We start from the raw sequence: 12,599 nt of genomic DNA, 5'->3' as shown, positions 1-12,599 counted from the left end.
TCTAATAGAAAAGGAAACCATTAACAAAATGAAAAGACAAGCTATGGAATGGGAAAAAAAATATCTGCAAATTTGATATGAGGTTAATATACAAAATATATAAAGAACTCATACAACTCAAGCAAAAAACAATCTGATCTAAAATGGGTAGAGGATCTGAATAAATATTTTTCCAAAGAAGACATACATATGGCCAACATGCTCCACATCTCTAATCATCAGGGAAATCCAAATCAAAACCACAATGAAATAGCACTTCACACCTGTTGGAATGACTATTATCAAAAAGACAAGAAATAACGAGTGTTAATGAGGGTGTGGAGAAAAGGCAGTACCCTTGTGTACTGTTGAAGGCAATGTAAACTGAACAGCCACTATGCAAAAAACAATTTGGAGCTTCCTCAAAAAATTTAAAATAGGACTACCATGTGATCTGGCAATTCTGCTTTTGGGTATTTTTCTGAAATAAACAGAAACATCAACTCAAAAATATATATGCACCCCATGTTCACTTCATATTATATAGAAAAGCTAAGACATGGGAACAACCAAAGTGTCCATCAACATTCAAAGTGGCAAAGAAGAAGTCAAACTCTTCCTCTTAGCCGATGATACTCTACATAGAAAACCCAAAAGCCTCCACCCCAAGATTGCTAGAACTCATACAGCAATTTGGCAGTGTGGCAGGATACAAAATCAATGCCCAGAAGTCAGTGGCATTTCTAGACACTAACAATGAGACTGAAGAAAGAGAAATTAAGGAGTCAATCCCATTTACAATTGCACCCAAAAGCATAAGATACCTAGGAATAAACCTAACCAAAGAGGTAAAGGATCTATACCCTAAAAACTATAGAACACTTATGAAAGAAATTGAGGAAGACACAAAGAGGTGGAAAAATATTCCATGCTCATGGATTGGAAGAATTAATATTGTGAAAATGTCAATGTTACCTAGGGCAATTTACACATTTAACGCAATCCCTATCAAAATACCATGGACTTTCTTCAGAGTTGGAACAGATCATCTTAAGATTTGTGTGGAATCAGAAAAGATCCCGAATAGCCAGGGGAATTTTAAAAAAGAAAACCATAGCTGGGGGCATCACAATGCCAGATTTCAGGTTGTACTACAAAGCTGTGGTCATCAAGACAGTGTGGTACTGGCACAAAAACAGACACATAGATTAACGGAACAGAATAGAGAATCCAGAAGTGGACCCTGAACTTTATGGTCAACTAATATTCGATAAAGGAGGAAAGACTCTCCACTGGAAGAAAGACCATCTCTTCAATAAATGGTGCTGGGAAAATTGGACATCCACATGCAGAAGAATGAAACTAGACCACTCTCTTTCACCATACACAAAGATAAACTAAAAATGGATGAAAGATCTAAATGTGAGACAAGATTCCATCAAAATCCTAGAGGAGAACACAGGCAACACCCTTTTTGAACTCGGCCACAGTAACTTCTTGCAAGATATATCCACGAAGGCAAAATAAACAAAAGCAAAAATGAACTATTGGGACTTCATCAAGATAAGAAGCTTTTGCACAGCAAAGGATACAGTCAACAAAACTAAAAGACAACCTACAGAATGGGAGAAGATATTTGCAAATGACGTATCAGGTAAAGGGCTAGTTTCCGAGATCTATAGAGAACTTATTAAACTCAACACCAAAGAAACAAACAATCCAATCATGAAATGGGCAAAAGACATGAACAGAAATCTCACAGAGGAAGACATAGACATGGCCAACAAGCACATGAGAAAATGATCTGCATCATTTGCCATCAGGGAAATACAAATCAAAACCACAACGAGATCCCACCTCACACCAGTGAGAATGGGGAAAATTAACAAGGCAGGAAACCACAAATGTTGGAGAGGATGTGGAGAAAAGGGAACCCTCTTACACTGTTGGTGGGAATGTGAACTGGTGCAGCCACTCTGGAAAACTGTGTGGAGGTTCCTCAAAGAGTTAAAAATAGACCTGCCCTACGACCCAGCAATTGCACTGTTGGGGATTTACCCCAAAGATACAGATGCAATGAAACGCCGGGACACCTGCACCCCGATGTTTCTAGCAGCAATGTCCACAATAGCCAAACTGTGGAAGAAGCCTCAGTGTCCATTGAAAGATGAATGGATAAAGAAGATGTGGTTTATGTATACAATGGAATATTACTCAGCCATTAGAAATGACAAATACCCACCATTTGCTTCAACGTGGATGGAGCTGGAGGGTATTATCGGAGTGAAGTCAATCAGAGAAGGACAAACATTATATGGTCTCATTCATTTGGGGAATATAAATAATAGTGAAAGGGAATATAAGGGAAGGAAGAAGAAGTGTGTGGGAAATATCAGAATGGGAGACAGAACATGAAGACTCCTAACTCTGGGAAACGAACTAGGGGTGGTAGAAGGGGAGGAGGGCGGGGGGTGGGTGACTGGGTGATGGGCACTGAGGGGGGCACTTGACGGGATGAGCACTGGGTGTTACTCTGTATGTTGGCAAATTGAACACCAATAACAAATTTAGTATAAAAAAACATATAAATGGATAAAGAAAACGTGGTATTTATACAGTAGAATATTATTCAGTTATAAAAAAGGATATCTTGCCATTTGCAACAATAGGGAGGGACCCTGACAGCATTATGCTAAGTGAAATAAGTCAGAGAAAAACAAATACTTTATGATCTCATTTATATAGAGAATCATTAAAAAAAAAAAAAAAAGGAAAAAAAAAGTGCTCATGGATACAGAGAACAGACTGTTAGTTGCCAGAGGCAGAGGGTAGGGAATGGGCAAAATGGGTGAAGGGGGATAAACGGAACACACTTCCACTTATAAAATAAATAAGCATGGTGACTACAGTTAATAATATTGTACTACATATCTGAAAGTTGCTAAGAGAGTAGATCTTAAAAGTTCTCATCACAAGAAAAAAAATTGTGCCTATATATGGTGATGAATATTAACCAGACTTATTGTGAACATTTTGCAATATACACAAATATCGAATCATTATGTTGTACACCTGAAACAAATATAATGTTATATGTTACCTATACCTCAATATAAATGAGTGAATGAATGAATGATTAATGAGTATTTGAGTTAATATCTCTCTAAATCCCAAATATCTAGTGGGGAAACAGTTTATTTGAACGACTGTATACCACTGGAATTTACATGTCTCACAAGCATAAAATCTCATATCCTAAAGTGTTAGATTTCTGGACTGGCAAAATTGCTCACTAAATGTAGTATGCTCTGTACCAGAGGTAAAAAGAGCTTATTTAAATAAGAGAACTTCACATACTATATTGTAAGGCTGTACATTTCATTATAGAAAACAGAGATGCTTCAAAAATTTAAAAAAGTTAGTTGAAGGAAACTAACGGAATGGCTACTCTCATCTTAATAGCCCAAACAATCCAAAAACTAGCCTTCAAAAGATCAAGTGAGGGGCGCCTGAATGGCTCAGTTGGGTAAGCTCCTGCCTTTGGCTCAGGTCATGAATCCAGGGTCCTGGTATAGAGTCTGGAGTAGGGCTCTCTTCTCAGCAGGGAATCTGCTTCTCTCTCTCCCTCAGAGCCCATCCCCTCACTCTCCCTCAGAGTCCACTTGTGGACTCTCTCTCCCTCTCAAATAGAATCTTAAAAAAAAAAAAAAAAGTGAGCCATATGTAACAGTTGCACATTCAATTATTTTTTCTTTTAGAAAGAAGGCGGGGGGGGGGGGGTCGAGGGGGGGGGGGAGAAGGCAAGGAGAGGAGGAGACAGAATCCTAAGCAGGCTCCACACTCAGCACAGAGTCTGATGTGGGGCCGGATCTCATGATCCTGAGATCATGACCTCAGCTAGATCAAGAGTTGAACACTTAACCGACTGAGCCACCCAGGCGCCCCTCCACATTCAATTCTGAATCTAATCTTTGCTTATCTTCTTTTGTTCATATTCTCCAGTTTAAGGACACAAGAACTTCCTCCAACAAACATATGCAAACCTTATCTTTAAATTCTCACCAAATAAGCTAAAATTATTAGAAGTACTGATATTTAAGACACACCTATCCCAAGCCCCGGATGAGGTAAAATCATGACTGATAGATTCTTGGATATCACGCAAGAATATTTTTTAATATGCCAGTCTGAAGCTTGGGGAATGTCACAGCAGAAAGATACAAAAGTTTTATGGCCCTAAGAGGTTGGAAGTTAACCTGCAGGAAATAATACGCTGTTATGATTTAATAGCTTATTAGAGAAGTCACCCTCAGAGGAGATAGGGTTTTACTGTTCTTTAGAAAGTTAACCAATCTTATATTTAATTTAGCAACTGTATTTTGCATTCCTCTTTCAACGGACTATGCAAATTCCATTAGAACTAGCTCTTCATCCTGCTGGTTTTTTCATTACTAACTTAAATAAAACTTTGGCCTCTGCTGACAACTTTAAGAACTGTGCCTTTACAAAACAAGAACAGACACCAGTATTTAATAACTGCATTTTAATGTAATCTTCTATTCTAGGGGTCACAGAAGCAAATGCCTAAGGTCTCTAGGAAGGTAACATTTGTAAAGTTGAATACAGAATGATAGATTAGCAGCTATGTTGTAGCCATTTTAGTACTTGCCTAGCCACACTGTTTTTTAAACCACTGGGGGGTGAGGGGGGAGTTTGCCCACAATTCCAGTAGGAGGGTTGTGAATCAGTGTTTGATTTCCTATCAATTTTATCCTTCCTGAGCCTGTGTTGAGACTCACATATAATTAAAAGCCATATAAACCAGCCCTCAGAACACACAAAAAGTCAGAATCACAGAATCAGAAACGTACAGGCAGGTACAATTCTCCCCCATGTTAGGACTCCAACATGTCTTTCTACATTTGGATATGGACAGTATAACTTATTATAGATAGATTATATCACCACCTCCTCTACTCTTTGTTCAAAGTATATCTAATTTCCAATTGTTTGTTTACATTCATTCTACTTTCTGGCTTGACTTAGTAAACCCCCTGAGGCTCAGATTCAAGCATATATCCCTGAACATAAAGCCTGAGGTAGTAATATTTTTGGCAGATACTCAATACCAAATTTTCATTTTATTTATTACCAAGTCTTTTAATAACTTAAATGACTAACATCATAAGAAGAGATAACATGATAGAAGAAACCAACTGTATCAATCTGAATCTGCAACCCAAAAAACAGTTTCCAGACCCAGAAGTAGAGTTTTGCTGGGCAGTAAAAAGGATGGAAATAAGAACAGATACCTCCGTGGTACTGCTCAATAACTCCTGCATCTCTTTAAAACTTCAGGAAAGTAAAATAGAACCAGGGAGGGGAGTATGGTCCCCTAATTATGACTTACAGTGGTAGAGCCACAAGGAAAACAGCACCACAGCAGTTTCCAGATAAAAATGAGAAACAGTACTGTGTCACTGAAGAACATCAGTTAAGCCTCAGAGACCAGAAATTTGAGGCTCAAATCTAACATTCACTTCATTTCAAACAAACGCTAAGAACATACCCAATACTGTCATTTCAGAACATCAATTGCAGCCTTAAAGCCGAACATGGTTAGACCTTAGAAAGGAACTTAAGGCAACAGTCTTCCAACTTCAAGCACAGGTCTAAAACAAGTCCAAATCACCAGGAAAAACTACAGAAATGATCATATATGTGAGATCCAGAAAGTTGCCTCATTTGGAAACAGCCTAGTTGATTCTTACAAAAAAAAAAAAAAAAAAGCCTAAGGCCCACAATTAGAAATCTGCTGCTATAAGAGAATGCCTGTCCAATCTCTCACTTTACGGATGAGATCAAGAGAAGCTGGTACTTCCAGCCTGGGTGGTTCTCTAGTCAGGCAAATACTATGATGACAGTATCAACATATCTGACTTACAACCAGAAACTCAAGAGCTTTGATTTGGTATCGGAATTTCTGGTATATGGTCTCAGCAAATGAAGAACTGTATCTGGGATGGGCACCTCACTGCACTCTGGGGCTGGAAAACTCTGCAAAGAACTGGTATATTTTCTTAGAAGGCAGTAGGAGAAAGGTACAAATATTTTTTCTTTTTCTTACACGCTTGATACTAAGTAGATACCTTTTATAATGTTTGGCTCCAGGATTTATTTTAAAGCCACCAGTACAGACTAGAGAGAAAGAATAGGTTGCTTAAGATGCTTATCAAATATATTTGCTTGTATGCATATATGTGATACGAGGACTTTTCAAGGCGACTGTCCTTCATTACCTGTGTCATGGAGTTGGAGCTGTTCCTCACTCCCTGGGAAGGGAGGGGTCCTGGGCCTGTGCTTCCTTTCTCTGTGCTCCCCTTGCCCATTGTCCCTCCCATATACAGCTTCCTTGCAATGAAGCCCTGCTTTCTGTGAAGACTTGGGTGAAAGCCGGTCTTGGTGTCTGGATTGTTTTTCCCAATTCCAAGTTCGATGGCTACTGTGAGCCTCCCCGTCATCAAATCCAGTACTCAGAAACACCTCACCACTGATCTTGGGGAGCGGAGGTCTCCGACGTCTCTCATGGTCAGACCGTTTCCTTTCACGCTGCTCAATGTCAATTTGGGGATTGGCCCTCAATGTGCCCAAGCTACGGGATGACAGAAATTTCCCTGATGAACAATGATCTTCTAGTTCTTCCAAGTTCTCCACTGGATGTTTGAGTTTCTTGTTCCTTTGCTTCACAATGTTTCCATCACTTTGGAGTCTACATGACCTTGAGACTCCAGAACCCAATTCCCTTGCCCTCCTTGACTGTGGCTGGTCTGAGTGGAAGTGGAGGGATGTGAAAAATAGAAACGCAGGTTAACTTAATGAGAGTATGAACTCACTATGCAGGAAAGACAGGGCCCAAGCTTAATGTATTTTAAAATGGAGAAGACTACTTTTTCAACTTAACAAAATGAAAAAAAGGGGACAGGCATTTATTGGAATGGTTTGTGCATACATGAAGGATTCTGGGTACACAATCAAAATGTAAAAGACTAAAATTATGTGAAATAAATCTGAAAGGAACTTGATTATGATTAGGAGAGTTAATATAGTACTTTAATATTTGCCAATAACAAAAATCACAGCCATCAAATGTTAAATTCTACTTATAAAACCAATTTAGAGCTACTGTGGGGAGTTCAGGGAGTCATAAAACAGAAAACAACTAAGTTTGGTAATAACTAAGCTTTCTAGAAGAGGCTTTCAAATATTCTTATTGGAAATGACAATAAATCTCTATCAGGATGTGCTAGTATCTGTTTAGTTCAGGTAAACGGCCCAGATTTCCCTACTTTCTCCCAGCCATGCACAGTTCAATGTGGAAGAGAACTGGAGTAGAGAATTTTGAGTAAATGACCCTGTTCTCTGTAGATAAATTCTGATCCCAAACTTCCTTAACTTTGGTAGAGGAAAAAATTAAAATAGGATGCCATAACAGAATATAGAAAAAGGAGTCACTTCCATCCCTACATTCATTTCAAAAAATTTTGATATTATATTCTTTGTATAAAAATACAGATGTGCTAAATATACAAGTCCTAAATGTACACAAATTTCAAAAACAGCACAGAAGGGTGCTTTGGTCAGGTCCCACTGAAGCAAAATATATGATGAAAATGAAGGAAGGATATTACTATGCACTTTGCAAGGCACGTTTATTTTAGCACTTTCTAAGACTCTCAGTATATTCTGTAATAAAAAAAGACATCCTAAATCCATAGAAAACTGCTAAATTAGCTATGTTCCCTGTTGAAATTACACACTTGCTAAATTGCATTTGAACCAGCTACCCCAATTTGATGGGATGTAGAGAACATATGGACTATACATTTTCTTAATTTTTCGGGCTTTTGTTTCTTTTTTTTTTTAATTTGTTGTTAATCTAATAAAGGAAAGAAGGAAAGGGAGATATGTACTAAATGTATCATTGATGCCATAAAGCATCTCAAAAACTTCAAATTGTTTCCACTTGAGCTTTCCAGGAGGAAAGGAAATTTGCTTCAAAGGTGACATCTAAATTAAAATCTGTCATCTCGGAAGTTTACAAAATTATCTGCAGAATTTTTTGTTAAATTTATTTTTTACATAAAAGAAAGAGAAACAGAATAATAATTATTATTAAATAATAACTTATTTTAAGTGTATCTTGACGATTGAGAAAGAAGCAATTGACTACTGCTATGAATTATTAATACAATATTGACTTGCTACTTAAATGATGACCACATCCAGGGAACAATGGTTTAGTGTTAATACCAGTGTTCCCACAGAGAGCTGCATGAATGAAGTCTGCCTTCTAGCCCCCAAAAAACAAGCAGAGCTTTGTTTCTGACATGGATATGTGAAGCTATGATTGTTCTGTTGTTTTTAATCCCTTCTAAAAAGTTAACTGATATTAGTACTTCTATTTTAGGTAATTATGCTCAAGAATTAGAATAGAGCTGTCACTATATTTGTATTAGAGTTGACAGGAAAAAAAAAAAAAACATTTGTCTAGTTCACTTGTGATTATCTTTAAACCTGGGAAAGGAAAGAGACTGGGGAGGGGGAATCTGTCTTAATCTTTTGAAACTCTGAACTCTGTCCAGTTAAGGACTGAGACTTCTATGTTTCTTGAGGCCAAGTTATTTGGCAAATATAATTAACTTCCTTATAGCCAATACCTACATTTATATACACACATACATATTTATGTACACATTTTATTTGTATGTTTCCATGTCTTTCTTTCAAAATAAGATGATTTTTGTTTAGATATGTAAGATATTGTTATACACACATAATATTGATATATGTATAAACAATAGTACTTGAAGTCCTCGCCAAAATAACATTATTTATGGTGATCTTCTCAACATCCAGATGCAGGATGTATTTTTAAAATATATATTTTACAAATGAGAAAAAGGCTTAGCATGATTATAGTAGATAGCTTCAACACTGCAATTGTTCTAATGAAGGGATGCAACTTGAACCAAGGTCTTATGATTCCAAAGACCATGACTTAAAAAAAATTACTTAATATGCCTATGATACAGGTATGGCTTTGAAAGAAAAACATGGATTCACGAATGAGTAAGACATACCATTTCAACTAATATAAATCTGACAGATGTTTTAGATAATTTCAGATTTGCAGAAAATCAATAAATGATCATTTTTAAGATTAAAGCTTAAGTAAAATAAAAGCTAAAAAGAAGACCACTTCTGTAATGACCTACTGTAATTATTACATAATTAAGGCAAAAATCATAGTATACATATAGAGGGAAATACAATTAAAGAATATCCTTATGTGTTGGGAAAAGACTACTGCAAAGGACACAAGGATTACTTTGTGGGTAAGAGCTGAATTATAATGTGGTTTTTGTGGAACACAACTTTGTCTAACTCAAAGGTAAATGAATGAGGATCACACATGTTCAGCAATCTATAAACTCTGAACAACAACACCTGAAGAGGAATTTTAATATTTACATGAATATGGCTCAGGAGATCATGACATCACGTTTTTGTTTTTGTTTTTACTTTAAGGTATCCTTGAAAAACTACTAAATTCTTAACATAGTCTCCTGTCCTAGAGGGATGACAGCACTCTGGTTAAAACCACCAGATTTCAGTCCCGACTGAAATTAGTCTAAGGTTTTAATAGAGGAAGGCCAAAATTAATACTTTAGTATACTTAATTACTTGCCATCCTAATGTTTTTATAGACTTAATAGTTTTAAATCGTTACTTTTATTTGCAGTGAAAACTATTCCAGAGCAGAAATAAATATAAAAACAAATGGAAAACACCAGAGCACATTTCTAAGCTTTTAATTAAAACTGGAGAATAAACTCTTGACCTTCTGGTCTCTAGCACAGAAATATATGGCAATATTTTTTTTCTTTTTAAATGATGTAATACACAATTTCATTAGAAAAATCAGCATGTAGAAAGTGACTATCAAAAAAGAGCTGAGCATTTTACATATGGAAGAAGAGCACATCAAACCATAGGGAATCAACCCGCTTACTATGCAATAGAAAGGAGCTCCACTGAGAACAATAAATTTAGAGCGTGACTGGGCAAGATTGTACTCAACTGTAGTAATCCTAGCATCTATGTATGCATACCTTGCATTCTGCTCATCAAAGACAAATACCTATTTACCTTTTACTATGAAATTATACAGGAATAATTGATAATTAGCTCACAAGGGCCTTTGGGATCATTGACCTTGATATTATTACTTTCTAGGAACTGCTTTAGGTGTTACTTGTTACCCTAAGCTTGGTCTCCAAGCTGAACTACAATAAATACTGACATTAGAATTATAGGGAATATCTCTCCTTTGACAGATCTTTTAAAAAGGCAGAACAATATTTGCAAATACTCATTTCCCAACACACTTTTAAGATAAAGAATCACCAGTACCACAATTGCCACCACAATACCATTGCTGTCACCACACTGCAAAAGCAAGCACTAGAGTAGAGAAATTCAGAAGGGACTTCTCCCTCAGGAATTTTTCTATATGGCAATCAAATAGCAAGAAAGTATCAAGAGTAAATAATGAATGCAGAATCTTAGAATTTAATTTTGTCGTCAACACACATAGTTATTGGCCTATTTTTGAAATACAAGAGGCATGGGAAAAAGTTTTATTACCCAACTGATGTATGGTGTACCATCTTCATCATTCATGGCACTTTGCTGCTTCGGACATTCTGTCCAGACTCCTTGAGAAAGATCAAGCCCAGAGACACACCCCCACTTTTTACAGCCCAGTTTATGTGTTTAGAATGTAGTACAGCATTCCAAGTGGTTATAGCACAACAGAATGCGTGTCAAATCTTACAAAACCACAATTGTTTTAATAGCCATAAAAATGGCTCTGATTATTCAACTAAGGAACTGATGAATTCAATAGATTCAGAGAGAATTTGGCCACAAATCCTTATGGGCCCTGAGGTCACTTTACAAATTTAAAGGGGTGTCTTATGGTTGAGTCTAAAGACAGAGTAAGTCATAATGTAGCCATTGTTACCTCCATTTTCATAATAGCAACTATCTCCATAAGCACTGGATCCAGAAGACTCTGGAAAGTGTTTCTTTCGCTTTTTCTCTTCCTGTAACTCCTTTTCTTGCAAAAGGCGAGCTATGTCCTGCAAAAACAGACAGAACACTAATCAATATTACCAGAGAATGAAAACTTTTATAATGAAACAGATTCCATCCAGTAGCCCTCTAAGTCAGTGGTCTGACATTCCATTGCCAAGCTTTTGTGGGTTCTGTCCATAGCTTTCCAGACTTCCTGGCATTGAACTCATGCCATTCAAACACCATAGATAACTGCTCAACAGGAGCAGTGTATGATCCAGATGAACAAGAAAGGTTTAAAAAAAAATCAAAATTTATGTCTAACTCAATCTGGAGTCATACAAATCTAGTATTCCTAAAGCTGGTTACACAACAGATTTTTAAAAAATACTTATTTGTGGGCCCTTTTTCCAGATTATGATTCAGTAAGTCTGCATGGAGAAGAGAGCAATAATCTATGAAACTTTATAAATCATATGTATAATTTAATTTTAAAGCTTTATAATTCTTCAGCTGATTCTGATTTAGCTTTTCATTAGAATACCACTGTCTTCACTGAGAAAGAAAAAACAGTATTCTGTCTCCCCTTTGCTTCATTTTCAGGCAAGTTTTTAGCAGTTACTGAGTTCTGATCCTGCCTCCCAAGAGATTACCATCATTGTAAGAAAACAAAGGTATAAGAAATAACTACAATACAATTAAATCACAAATCCCTTAATAAGAGGGTAAAAATGTCAATGTGCGTATAAAAGAGGCAAATCTCATTTCTGCTGAAGTTAATTATGGCAAGTCTTTGCATTTGCATTAGGTTTTGAATAAAGAACTGGATTCCAATAGGCAAAGTAAGGAGGGAGAACAACCTCAGAAAAAATATGAATGTTTTAACTGGGTGACAACCAACAGTCCATTAGAACACAGGAGATATGGTGTTAAAGAGAAAGATGAGGCTGGAAAAACACTCTGACACTGGAACACAGGCAGTCCTTAACACACAATCTCAAGAAGTCTGGAGTCTACAGTTTAAGGGATGAAGGGTTATTAAAGGTTTTGAGCTAGCCAGTGACAGTGTTCTGAAACTGAAGCTCATTTCTATGAAAGCCCCACAAAACAGCACATAAACTTTGTTCCATGTACATTCTTTTGGAAAGAAGGTCCCTAGCTTCACCAGATTCTTAACTATCACACAAATATGCAATAGCATTCACTGGTGAAAAATGATAATAATCATAGGTAGTTTAAGGTGCTTACTTTCTATTTACACTAAGTACTTATATAAGACAAGAAGTGTTTAAATGTTGATATAAATTTTGAAGCAAGAATTCATTACTACTCTCCCTTTTGCAATTTTCCAAATAAGTCAAAATGAAGACGATATGAAGACTAGAAGGCAAACTTCAAAAAAATTCATCTGGATGAATCAATTTCTTTCATGTCAGTGCAGAAACATGAAGGATGCTGCAGCTAGGTAAATCAACAATGAT

General features: G+C 36.6%; 1 protein-coding gene across 4 annotated transcripts in view; it reads right to left on the bottom strand.

The window, feature by feature from the left end:
• CCDC50 (coiled-coil domain containing 50) overlaps positions 1-12,599 on the bottom strand; it is a 74,202-nt gene that overhangs the window by 18,752 nt on the left and 42,851 nt on the right. For 2 of the 4 annotated variants that reach the window (XM_025425365.3, XM_049105865.1), the window contains exons 6-7: positions 11,066-11,183; positions 6,279-6,806 (exon numbers count right to left, since the gene is read on the bottom strand). In XM_025425365.3, the coding sequence (XP_025281150.1) occupies positions 6,279-6,806; positions 11,066-11,183 (646 nt within the window). The remainder of the gene's footprint in view (positions 1-6,278; positions 6,807-11,065; positions 11,184-12,599) is intronic. The other 2 variants (XM_049105867.1, XM_049105866.1) reach the window with 1 other exon arrangement.

This window comes from Canis lupus, chromosome 34 (assembly GCF_003254725.2).
Source record: "Canis lupus dingo isolate Sandy chromosome 34, ASM325472v2, whole genome shotgun sequence".
Taxonomy (NCBI): domain Eukaryota; kingdom Metazoa; phylum Chordata; class Mammalia; order Carnivora; family Canidae; genus Canis; species Canis lupus.
Note: the sequence above shows the minus strand (reverse complement) of the source record. Positions and strands in the feature narration are given on the sequence as shown.